This window comes from Polistes dominula, unplaced genomic scaffold, assembly GCF_049000335.1.
Source record: "Polistes dominula isolate Pdom_NZ unplaced genomic scaffold, Pdom_raw_medaka contig_16, whole genome shotgun sequence".
NCBI lineage: Eukaryota > Metazoa > Arthropoda > Insecta > Hymenoptera > Vespidae > Polistes > Polistes dominula.
In genome coordinates, this window is record NW_028301040.1 from 2,440,310 (window position 1) to 2,453,874 (window position 13,565).

Genomic DNA, 13,565 nt, shown 5'->3' on the forward strand with positions numbered 1-13,565 from the left:
CATCGAGTTCTACGCCATAAGACATCGTCGGTAAGGATAGATCGGCAGGAAGAGAAAAGTAAATCGTAGCCGATCGGGTGCGTCCCACTTTTCATGGGAAAAATCGTTACGTGTCAATTCGATCCTTTATATATATCTATCTATATATATATATATATATATATATTTTCGATAGGAAAGGAGATATCTTTTATTTCTTTTCTTTCTCTTTATCTCTCTTTTTTTATCTTTTGTATTTGTATATCGGGTGAAGCATTTAAAACAAACCATACGTGTAACTTGATTGCTATCGGTGATAGAACAAAAAAGTATCAAACGAAATTCAATTTCGAAAAGATTCATTCTTTAAATGAAATAATAATATTAAATTAAGTCGTCCCAAAAGTTCCTTCTTCTTATATATATTTTTATGTTGAACAATATACAGTAAAGAAAGAAGTAATATAGAGTAGAATTGATGTTATTTAGTAAAATAATATAAAAAAATATTACGCATACAATATTTTGCAACTTATCACAAAAAAAAAAATATTCAGTACGACCTAATATTTTGTTATAAAAACGTACAATTTGGTATTTTAGGGTTTCCTACTTTTATCTATTTCTAATAAAATATTTTTAAAAAATATCTCGAAACTATGTAAGTTATCTCCGATACATTATTCTTTCTCATCGAGTTATTAAGAAGGTGATTTGTTTTAGATGTCTCACCCGGTATATTAGAGTTGTTGGAGCCACGTTGAAATGCGTTTTATGACTTTACAGGAGCCATCATTATCACTAATTTATGCTTATTTTATACGAAACTGTCCTTTTCGATCACGTTCGAATGATCACAAAACACACTTAAGTAATAAGATAAAACGTCTATGATTTATATTAACAATTATAAAGCCAATTGAATTTTCTTTCGTAGAAATCTATTGCCTAATAACTTTCTTAATCTTTAATGTTAGATTTGATATTTTAGAAACAAATTATATATATATATATATACATCTTTTTTAATCGCAATCAAGAGAAGGAAAAAGAAAATATATATATATATAGTATAATAACGATAAGATATCTTAAGAAGACCACCATGGTAGCAGAAGACTTGGAATGTTTTTCAACTATGCTTTAACGTTCCACGGATTATCTTCATCGCGAAAAAGCTGTCAATGAATTCTACGTCATCTTTTCTATGAGTCTCTGTTCAGAAGAATGCGTGAAAAAAGTCGTCGAATAAGTTCTCAGATATTAAAATTCGTTTATTTTAAAAAGAAAACGTAACACAGAGAGAGAAAGAGAAAGAGAGAGAGAGAGAGAGAGAGAGAAAGAACACGTGAGATAGTTCTCAATTTCCTTATTCAGAATAATTCTAACATTTAAATGCCTTTTGTATACGACTTACGTAAATATTTGCACCGAAAGAAAGAGAGAGAGAGAGAGAAAGAGGGAGAAAAGGTTTTCCAATGAAATACATTCGACGTTTAATCTAACTCGATTGGAACAGGTAATCATTAAAAATACCGTAACAACTTATCAGGCAACGCCTCCAATCGAATTTTTAATCAATCAAGATTACTTCGTGTGTGTACAAATTTATAAAAGAAAATGTTAACAATTTCAAGAAAAAAAAAAAGAAAAAATTAATTTATGACGGTAAACACAAGTCGTTTTGATTTGTTAAAAATACGATTAAAATATCGTATTTGTGTATAAAAATAATGACAAGTGAATTGGATATGAGAATTTAGTTAATTTGTTCGTCGTAGTTGATTACTGTCGTTAGTTTTGTACAACGATGATGACGATGAATGTAACTTGATGATTAAATATTAACGATATTTTGCTTCTTTTTTTTTTTTTTTTTTTATCTTTTTAATTTATCGATTCAATTTCTCATAGATAAATGTAATATAATAAATTCAAGCGTAAGTAAATTCAATATTTGACGTTGAAAAAAGAAAAAAATAATAACGAATTGATAATAGCCCTTTTGAGACTGAGTTTAGTCTCGATATGGATGTACGAACACAACGGTTTTCTCTTATATAAAAGGATGCCGCGAGAAAAAGTGCAAAGAGCCTAATAAATAAGTTTACTCGGTAGTGCAGTTAAAGGGTATAATTACACCTTATTTCTCAACCATGGCAAAAGGTATACCTACTACAAGTTCTTAACAAGTGTAGTAATATCGATGAACGAATACGCGCATGCGTCGTCATATTTTTACGTATTTTTCTTTGTCTTTGTTTCTTTATTTCTTTCTATCTTTCTTTCTTTCTCTTTTTATCTGTCTCTTTCTCTCTTTGTTCATTCCTATCGGATAAAAGAGAGAAAGCCATTTGAGCCCTGCAGTGAAAGAGCAGAAGGACGAATAGGAGGAAGAGGAGGAAGAGGAGGAGGATGAAGGGGTGGAGTGTCCCTCCTCCTTTAATTTATGTAGGAACCTAGGAAACACAGAACGTAAAAAAAAGGCCTCAACATGTGACGGCGCAAAAAGCAACCGGAGCCGTTATAATTTATACGCTAAACGCCTTCTATCTGCACTCAGTGAACCGTTTTTACGCTCTCGTCCTGCGTTCTCCGCTATCGTGTCGGGCCACGTGTCGCCACAAGAGTCTCTCTCTCTCTCTCTCTCTCTCTTTCTCTTTTTCGTCTTTTTATACTGGAATCAAAGTAGACTGTAATTCTTGATTAGAAAGGATCACAAGAAAGTAGTTACCAGAAATTGCATTCAAGATAAACGATCGAAAAAGATATTATTATAATCTTTGACAATTTTTTCTTTTCTTTTATTATTATTATTATTTTTCTTCTAATATTTGTTAACTAATTATATTCTTATTAAAAATTAGTTTATTTATCAGCTAAAATATATATATATATATATATATATATATATATATATATATATGTATCCACATATTTATGAAAGTGGTCTAAGTCACATATCTCTTGTTTCTAGATATTTAAAAGGATTATATTTGAACACTAAATGAATTTTATATAATATTGAAATAATAAATCCTATCTAACGATACATTAATTAATCATTAATTTAAGTTTTAAATAATGTGATATGAAATAACTGATAAGTTCATTTTTTGTTTAAATTTTAACTTTAGATCACTTTTATAATTATGGGTACACATATTGTATTATTACAAAAAAAAAAAAAAAAAAAAGGAAAATCAGAATTTTGTCTATAAAACGAAACAAAAGATTATACAATATATTATAATTTATTTGTAAAACAAAACCACAAAATAAAAAGGAAGCCTGTTAAAAAAAATAATTCGTAATATTGCGATACCATCATCCCATGATATAATTTTAATGATCTAATAATAATATATATCTCAAATAATATGATAAATAATGTAATATAATCTTATAAATAATTGATAAGAATTTAAAATGAACGTCAACCGTTCCCTCGATTACAAAGGACAGAAATGAGGACGTTAACATTCGAAAGGTACTTTTATTTCAAATCCCCCCCCCCTCCCCTGCCGCTTTTGTATTTTTCTCTTTCTCCGAATTACTCGATTTCTTCTTCCTCTTCTTCTTTTTCTTCTTCTTATAGGAAAGAAACGAACGAGTTATCTCCGATCGGTTAAAGAAAGCACGAATGAGAGTCGAATCAAATCGGCGAACGAGATCGTTGCGAGGGCTCGTGTCGGGAAACAGTGTGGAACTTACATACGATCGGTCCTTTACTTTCTTATAAAGTGTGAGTAGGCAAGAAGAAGCAAGAAGAAGCAAGAAGAAGAAGAAGAAGAAGAAGAAAAACAAGAATAAGAAGAAGAAGGTAGGAAGGATGAAGAAGAGGATGAGTATCAGCAGCAACAGCAGGAAGAGGAGAAGGAAGAGGAGAAGGAGGAGGAAGAAGAAGAGGTGGTGGATGCAGAAAGAGAAATAATAAGAGGTACCGCGACGAGAGAGAGCCGGTGCTTTAAGGTTGTCCAGATCCCGCCAGGACGATAACGGGAGGACACATCGCCACCTCGGCGCGACGATCGTAAAACTTGGTCAGGTAAAGGCGCGGTTCGTTTGAGGCCTGCTGCGTCGAAGGACGGACAGGAGCTGCTTATAGGTTAGGTATTATAGTCAGGAAGAAGTTAACTCTGTCTGTCTGTATGTCTGTCTGTCTATCTGTAAAAGAAGAAGCTTCTTTGGTTCATCTATCGGTTCTCATCGGATTCTACTATTTCTACTACTGTAGAGAAAGATAGAAAGTCTATCGTACCTTTCGGGGTGGTCCAAGCAACGACATCGGTTCATTAATCGTTCAAATACTCCGGAAAAATGTGTGCTGTTACGAGCCCGAGCAGGACTCCACTTGGGTTTCTTCGTCTTGCTGCTCAATACGTTAACTTCTTATCGTTTTAGAATAATCAAGGCTACCTTAGAATTAGGTTGTTCCGATAATTTTCTTGATTAAGCGTTAAAACGTGTTACCGATGATTCGAAGTATTTCATCTATCTTTATTGTCATTAGAATTTTTGTCATCTATTTTTTTGTTGTTGTTGAGAGAAGAAGGTATTTAAAAGGATTAAAAGTTATTCGACACCCACCATCAAATATTAGGGTAATAAACATGGGAATTTTTCTTTTTTGGTTATTAATGATTCTTATAACATTGTTGTTGTTGTTGTTTTTTTCTTCTTCTTTTTTCTTGTCTTTCTTTTTCTACAGAATTCGTAGGAATCAACGTTGAAACGAGTTCCGAGCTATATGAGCAAAATAATCTATCTCTATCTCGTTCTCTCTTCCCTACTCTTCCTAGTTGACTCTCCCGCGAAGCCAAGAGAAACCGGTAGGTTGGAAGGGAAAAGTCCATGTAGTTCGTGGTAACACGATCTCTTTTTATCGCCATTATGACTTTTTATTGGGCACGGAAAGGCGCGGTGACATAATACGATACTGACTTTCAAAACGTTCAGAAAGGGGAAAAGAAAGAAAAGGTAAAGAAAGAGAAAAGAAACTTGGAAGAAGGGAGTGGCCGTAAGAGAGCAACGGATTCTGTTTGAGTATGAGTGAGGAAACCTCTGAAGAAGAAGAATAAGAAGAAAAGGAAGAAGTGGAGTTCCCGTAACGAGAGACAAGAGTGCTAATGAAGGATAGCTACCTTCTTACGGACTTCGACCTGCACCTGTCCTCCCCCTTCCCTTATTCCAGTTCTCGACCTTCCCCGTTGTTTTCTCTCTCTCTCTTTCTTCCTCCTTCGTATTTCTAAATTTCTTCACCTTGTATATTATCCAAGAATTTATAACGCCCTGTCTTTCCAGGTCCAGGTCAATTTTCGACACTTTCCAAAAATATGTTTATCATTTTATTACCACATATCAGACAAGTGGCAAAATTCCACTTAGTTTTCTTCAAGTATTTTACGTATTACAGCAGCAAGATTTATACAATTATAATGAAAATGACATAATATGCGTATCCCTTAAAAGACTACGATCTTGATGAATTCTTTGAACTTTTACTGAAATTCTTGAAATATCAACAAAAATGTGAAAACAAAATAATCTGACGTCTGTATGAGGCAGTTTACGAATAAACACGGTAAATTTTTCGAAGTAGACACTAAAAATTCCTTAGCGACTTTTCGATACATCCGGTCTGTTGCGGTTGGTCCACCTTTCCGACATTAAAATGTCGTTTATGACTTTATTGCCTATTCTTCGGAACGTTTTTATTCCGAACATCGTCGTCGTCCTCCTCCTCCTCCTCCTCCTCATCATCATTCGATTTTCTTTCGTAACGTGTGCAATCGAATGTCATCCTTTTTTTTCTCCTCATTCTTATTTTCTTTGACAGAAAGAAGGAAATATTCGGGTCCATTAACGGAGGTGGGGGTGGGGAGGGGAGACACTCTCGAAAAAGGGAAATAAATTCTGAAGATCCATGATATACCCACTTGGCTCATTAATGACAGCGCACGCCTAAGGTATGGGCGCGTGTGGAAGAAAACAAAAAAAAAAACAAAACAAAAAAAAATCAAATATAAATCATCCTTCTCAAAAAGTCCATGTCGCATTTGAATCATTAGCTGGAAATACGATAGCAATGTAACCATCCTGTTAAATACTATAAATTACCGTTGTTTAACACGTGGATTTACATGCTTTAAATCCCGAAGAGAAAGGCATCGGGGCGTCCTGCTGGTTATATCTACCTAAAGGTTTCTCTCGTTAGCGATTAAACGAACGACAGATCGAAAGAGATTATAAGATGACAAAGATGACAAAGATTGTATCGAACCAACAAGAAAAAATGATACAATGATTAAATTATATATCCTTATTCTAATTTTGTAAAATAAACAAATCAATTTCAAACATTGACCGATCACATAAAAGAGATATAGATAAGTATAATGTGTATATACCTGCACACGTACACACAAACACTATTCACTGTAAGTAAGATTCGCAAAGTCAGCATAGTATTCTCGAAGTTCTCGCATCTCTTCCGATGGTGAGATAACGGTGAGCAAAAGCTTAAAGCCCCTTGCGCGATCGTACGCAAGGTCGATCTTCTACGGGCGGACAGGTTTCTCGCAGGACAAGAGGGCATAACGGGTGGCTTACGAATACACAAGAAAGGTATAAGGAAAATAAAGAAGAGAGAAACGGAAAGAAAAAATAAAGAGAAAGAGAGAAGAAAACAAAAATAAGAAGAAAGTGGATAGAGTATGAGGATGAGGACCAACAGAAGAAAAAGAAAACAAAGTATAAAAAGAAGAAGAAGAAGAAGAAGAAGCAAGGTTTTCTACCCCGAAACCCAGCAAGCAAGCAAGCAAGCAATTCTCTTTCTTCATGAGAGAGAAAGAGAAATCTGCTCTAACGCACACGCCTTGCGAGCGACGGCCGACACGAGTTTACTTTTATTTAAACGTTCCTTCCTTTTATTTAGGGCCTGACCCCCGAGAGACACTCATTTTGCTCCTTTCCTGCCCCGGCGCTGACCGGTGTCCACCCGTTCCCGGTCCCTTGAATTAATAGCCCCGCGTTTTTCCTCGTGTTGGCTAATATACGCGCGTGCGCGCGAGCGCACTCTTCTAAAGAGAGAGAATGAGAGAGAGAGAGAGAGAGAGAGAGAGAGAAAGAGAGAACGAACGAGCCCAGGACCCTGTGCGCGTTAAAAAATGCTTCGCTTCTGCCCGCCGTTTTCTCACGGCAAACACCGAAACGCACCGACAGCGTGCTTTATTGCCATCCCACAACCCCATCTTCTCTTTTCTCTTTCTCTCTCTCTCTCTCTCTCTTTATCTCACACTATGTACGTTTTTACACCATCATAAGAGAAAATTTTAATGTTGGTAACTATTAATATTTAACATTTTACTTTTAAGTCTTGCAATTTTATTTGATTGTTTATTTTGAAAATTTTCTATAAGTTCGTTTCAAATAAGAAAACACATACATGCATAATTTTAATAAAATTATTTAAATATCAAAATTATGACAATAAGTTGTTCGTTTTTCTATATACATAGATAAAAATAAATTTATCTGTAAAGAAAACTTTTCTATATAGAAATGTATGTTCATATAAATAAAATATAAATCGTAGAAATATTTGTATTTAACAATTTTTCACGAGATTTCTTGATTAACGATTTAAATAATTAAATTTGTAGATAAAATAATTATTCTGGTTGAAATGTGCCTATTACGTCTTAACATGTAATCAAATGATTTCAAATGTTAACTCGGACTACAATCTTACCTGCGATTTACATAATATCAACGATTAAATAGAAAATATTTTTAATTAATTTTAATCGTATACATCCCTATGTAATTATGTTAAGAATATAGTGTATAATACTTTGTTTTATATGTCTATACGTTAATGATCTTTTACAAAAACGAATGATTATCAAGTCAAATAATTAATTAAGATAACTACAAAATAATAATACTGATCTCTGTTTAATTCAATGATTTCTAAGCCATTTACTAAACATTTATTTTCCTTGTATCGTATACATGTATTTAATTAACTAATGATTTTCATAATTAACAAAATTCTCGAAGAAAAACAAAAACTGTTAATATTAATTTGAAATTTTGTTGAAGAATTTAAAAAATAATTAAGATTAATTAAAAAACAATAATAATAAGTCCAATAAGCCAATTGATTATCTATAAAGATTACTAATTAAAAATATACGTTATTTCTAGCATAACGCATACTTTTGACTTATGCAATAAGTAAATCAAATTATTCTATAAACGTAATGTTTCATCTATTTCTTATTTCATTTCTTTCTTTGGTCCACGTTAACAGATATTTTGCTACTCTCTTTTTCTTTCTCTTCATGAATCTTCTCTTCGACGTTCATTAACATATTCGTTGATTTATATACCGTAGCGGTAAGTAGATTAAGATAAGGTGATAAATAGTTTAAGTGGCCCGTCGGCGCGATACTTCACAACACGGATTTATAAACGCATATATGGGGAAGGTGGTAAGACTCGAGTTAAATCCACTTGAAATGTTACGTTGAGTTACCTCAACACAACAAACAAGGAGGAGCCAGTTTGTGCATGGATCTTGTTAGATCGTGAAAAAGATTGATATCTACAAAAAGAAAAAAGAAATGAAAATATTATAATAATAATAATAGATTGGAATAATAAATTTTGTTCTAATAAATATAAAAGGGATTACAAATGATATTCATATTTAACTGATCGATCGTGTCATTTAATAAATTCACGATAAAATGAGTGATAATGTGAGTAACGATTGCGATAATTATTATCGTCACGGAAACAACTAATTAAAACTGGTTTTCCGTTGAATGATAGTTTAACATTTGATTATGTAAAATTATTTTTCTACTACAACACCGATAGACACGTTTCTCGTCCTTAACGATCAAACCGAGATCCACCGTTGATTTGCCGATTTCAAGAATCGATTATACCAAACATTTACCGGCGATTACAAGTGAACGTATTAATGCGTCACGCCACGCTAACTCATGGAGTAATATACAAGATAAGAATTTATCGTACCACTTAGAACTTATCAATTGTAAGTGAAATTTAATGTTAAATCGATAAAACGAGGCCCGACGCGCCTTTAAAGATGCCGTGCATTTCCGAATAACGAAGTATCACTATCCTTCCCTTCCTTTCTTCTTCCTCTTCTTCTTCTTCTACTTCTTCTTCTTCTTCTTCTTCTTCTTCCTCTTTTTTATTTTTTTTTATTTTCTTTTACCAAAGGTAAGAGAGTCGACCCTTTCGTAAGAGTCATAAAACGAGAAAAAATATTGATAACGAAATTGGACCGATCACATATTTTCTCATATTTTGTACTAAATTTCAATTCGTACGATTTGGTATAACATTAATAATAAAAAGACATTTCATAAAATCGTATCATTCTCGATAAGATCGAAATCGAATTATAAAACTGTGTAAGCGATAAATAATACAAAAAAAAAAAAAATAAAATAAAAAAATAAAAAAACGAGAGAAAATAAAAATCCATGTAAGTGCATTGCCACCAAGGTCGTGAAGAAAGTTTTCGAAATAGATGTTGCGAGGGGACTTAATATATATATATATATATGAAAAGAAGAAGAAGAAGAAGAGGAAACGAAAAAAAAAAGGAAAAATCTTGAGATACAAGGAGATAAGGAGAGAACGAGATGAGAGGAAAGAAAAGGACAAGTAAAAAAGACGCGAGGACAGGAGTAAAAGGCGAAACGGTACTCGACACCCTGTGGTGTACGGATGGGTGCATCAGAGGCTAGAAACACGCCTGACCTCCCAGCAGACAGATTAAAATGATGCAGAGGCTATCTACCCCTCCTAAAACTCTTCTTCCTCCTCTTCCACCTCCTCCTCCTCCTCCTCCTCCTCCTCCTTCTTCTTCTTCTTCTTCCTCGCTCTGCCTAAACTATTTCAAGACTCTCTGAGTGAAACATCTTCTCGCCTCGCTTTTCTACCGTGTTTGTAAACACACGATACTTGCCATTACGAGGCTAACATTTACTTCAGAAATTTGCCCGTGCATGATAACGAATGTATCATCATCGTCGTCGTCGTAGTAGTCGAGTTCGAAATATATAAGAAAGAAAGAAAGAAAGAATGAAAGAAAAGATAAACAAAAAATAAAATAAAATAAACAAAAAGTAATATACAACGAAGTTTTAGCTTCCCAAAGTTGGTTGATATTTTTGGACGCACCTGTCTGTGATCTTTGGGATCATCAATGTCTCCTGCTGTGAAATCGATAAAGTACATTATGTGAGTTAATATTAAGTCATTGGATAGGTGCAATGTGTCATAAGCAAGGTGAGTACTCGTCTAACGAGATTCCACGATCTTTGTGCACCTCTGAATACTGATAGGGATGATGATGTTGATGATGATGATCAAGTTACGAGTATTGGGAATATTGTATCTTGAATTTAAAAGATATCTATATTCTCGTTCGTATATTGAAAATATAAAATTTTGACAATAAAGGAATATTATATGTAATTGTAAGTTTTTTTTTCTATCTATCTTAAATGTTCTCATTGAATTAAGTAGTCTTAAAAGTTTCTTTATTTTACTGCTATTATGAAATATAGAAAAAATTAAGCAACCGATAATTGGTTATTTATTATTTAAATAAAATATATTACTCATGTCAGACTTATTTTGAAAAAAAAAAAACCAAAAATCTTTCAAGACTACCAAACATATGAATTACAATTAAGAAGATATTTGACATTAAATTATAATCAAATAAGAGTTATATTGTATTTTATCGTGTGTTTACAAAATACTTAAATGATTTAGCCCGAAGAATTTTAAAATCTTATGAGACACTTTAACGTTGACGCCTTTAGGCGTTATAACGCTGTTCCTAATCTTTATAACGACGCTTTGTTTAAAGCATTCAAGCTTGTACTCTTAACGCGATACACGTTCCCCACGCGATACACTTTTGAATAATGATACCTGCCCATAACGATCACTTGACATCTAAATTCCCAGCACGATTCGATTCCTTTCACTCGTTAGCGTTAATCTGACATGCTGGAAATACCGTTCTAGTTTGTAAAATATACTCTAATATATCTACAGATATATGATCTTTCGAACATATCAAATGATTTTTTTCATCGAATAGCTTTAATGCTATATGTACGATTATTACTCAAAATTGCGAAAGATTGATAGAACTCTTAGATCGTTTAACGTTTCTTATAATTTACTCGATAATTTTATTTTCTAATTTTCTCAAGCGACAAAAAAAAATATCATACACACATTTAACTCAACTCCTAAGCAAAACGTAAATCGTTTCAAACATATCAGCAATAAATAATAATTTAAAGAACTGCTGAGAATAAGAAAAATCTTGTATACGTGTGTGTGTAATTTAAATGATCTAACTCCAATATATTTAACAACTCTTATAATAATTTTCAAATGATTCCTTAAAAAAATAATCTAAACATTCGACTATACAATCTATAACTTCATCAAACTATATATATATAATAATCGTATTCCTATTTTTCTTATAACAAATCTAACGTAAACCTAATTCTTAGATCTAACATAACAGATATTTTAACTGGAAAGAAAAAATATAATCATTATTATAAAAATGTTATAATACTTACCCTGTCGTATTGATGCGTCGCCGTGGCGGAGGAAAATGGTTGAAAAGGTGCCGGCCTGGCCGGACTGTGATGGGCCGCATGAGGATTTGCATGCGGGGCCGCATGGGGGTGGGTCGGGTGCGGCGGCGGTGGTGCCCTCGAATAGAGGTAAGGATGATAATATTGATACATCACCTCGGAGCAGCTCATCACCCCGCCCGGGCTTGGCACCCCAGACCCGGCCTGCCGACTTGCGTACCCGAACGTCGCACCACCCGTTCTAATACCACCACCACTTGGCTCCTCCACTCTTTTTCTCTCTCTCTCTCTCTCTCTCTTTCTCTCTTGATCACCTTCCTCTTCTTTTCTTCTTGTTTCTTTTCTTTTTGTTTTTTGTTTCTACTTCTTCTACCTTGCTTTATTTTCCTTTTTGTTTTACATCAAGTAAAAGTTTTAATCCAACAACCAGTAACAACCACGTGCATCAGGTAACTTTAATTAGTTACCTAACCAAACGTTCGTATTATAATTTATTAGCAATTAACAACGTGAACAATTAGTTTGGACAATGTAGAGTTATGCACTTCTCAACGTGATGACAATTATCGTCCGTCGGCGAACAAACGTTTTGACAGTCTCGAACTTTCACTCAAGACACTGCTATCGGAAACGCAACAGTTGGTATATATGGTACATCGTTGTAATTGCTTATTTCGTTTAATGACAACATTGAAAGGATCTTCGGACAAATGTAAAAGCTGTCATGTCGACTACTAATCAAATAGCCAAGCAACAAATGAAACAAATTTTTGCTGACTTATCAAGGTTCTCGTTAAAGCGCGGGAAGATGGATCCTCCAATCTGACGTTTTTGACAGATAAGAGGAAGGAAAGTAAAAGAATATGATAGATCCACACACGTTTTAGACTTTTTTCATCCTTGTGTCAGAGGATCCTATTACGAATGATCGATCAACATCGATCTCTTCTTTCTATTCTTCTTTTTAAAAACTGAGAAAGAAACACGAAACTGTGTCTTGCCGTGTCTGACACTTCTGACAAGCTGGCACCTTCAAATCGTTTTAAAAGACCTCGAAAACGATCACGTATACTCCGAGCATTATCACTCTCACTTCTCACGTTCGTGCGTATCGCACGTTTGATCGTTTCCCGTTATCGAGTAAGAAAAGAGATAGATTAAGATTATACCAAATAACACGAACGAACGAACGTACGAATTAACGAACGAACGAACGAATGAAGCACGAAACACAGGATCGCGAGATTTGCACGAGTTCAACGAATAGAGATAGAGAAAGAGATAGAGAGAACGGAACGGTTGTCTCCAGATTGCACCGCTGGTGTGTCTCTGATGGGCGAACACAGACTGAACCCCCCGAACCGATCGTTGGGCACCCTCTCCCTCGTCCCCTAGACTCGTCCGCCGTCTTTTTCCAACTCCATGGTCAGGTTCCTCTCTCTCTTTCTCTTTCTCTTCCTCACATCTCCCTTCTCCCTGTTCAAACTCTTTCTCTCTCTCTCTCTTTTTCGTGGCCGTGCGTGGCACGTACTCTCCACTCCTTCTGCTTGCTGGAGGGTCGGAAAGGTCTCTTTTCCCTTTCCCTTCCCTTTTTCGATCAGCCCCTTTTTAGAGAAAGAAGGGGTTACGGGCAAAAGGAAACGCCTACTGGCAGTACCAAGCTCGGCCAATCAACGAGCGAGAATCAGTCGTCCAATGAGGCGTCAGTTGCCACTCCTACGTACCCGTCGTCTCTGTATTGATCCCACAATGAACCCGGACTATACCCAGCACGGTATTAAGAAGTTCCTACTCGGGTTGAATCCTCCTCCTCATACCCTTCGATACCCACACTTTAACCCCGTCTCTCTCTCTCTCTCTCTCTTTCTATTTGCTTCTGATTCGCTTTCTTCTTCTATCTTTTCA

The 13,565-nt window shown here is 34.6% G+C and overlaps 1 protein-coding gene across 2 annotated transcripts in view; it reads right to left on the bottom strand.

The window, feature by feature from the left end:
- The window catches only part of vg (transcription factor vestigial), a 59,906-nt gene extending 46,708 nt beyond the window's left edge, over positions 1-13,198 (bottom strand). The window contains exon 1 of one of the 2 annotated variants that reach the window (XM_089174876.1): positions 11,643-13,198. In XM_089174876.1, the coding sequence (XP_089031002.1) occupies positions 11,643-11,831 (189 nt within the window). In that variant the 5' untranslated portion in view covers positions 11,832-13,198. The remainder of the gene's footprint in view (positions 1-11,642) is intronic. The other variant, XM_015318120.2, reaches the window with a different exon arrangement.
- Between the last annotated feature and the right edge of the window lie 367 nt (positions 13,199-13,565).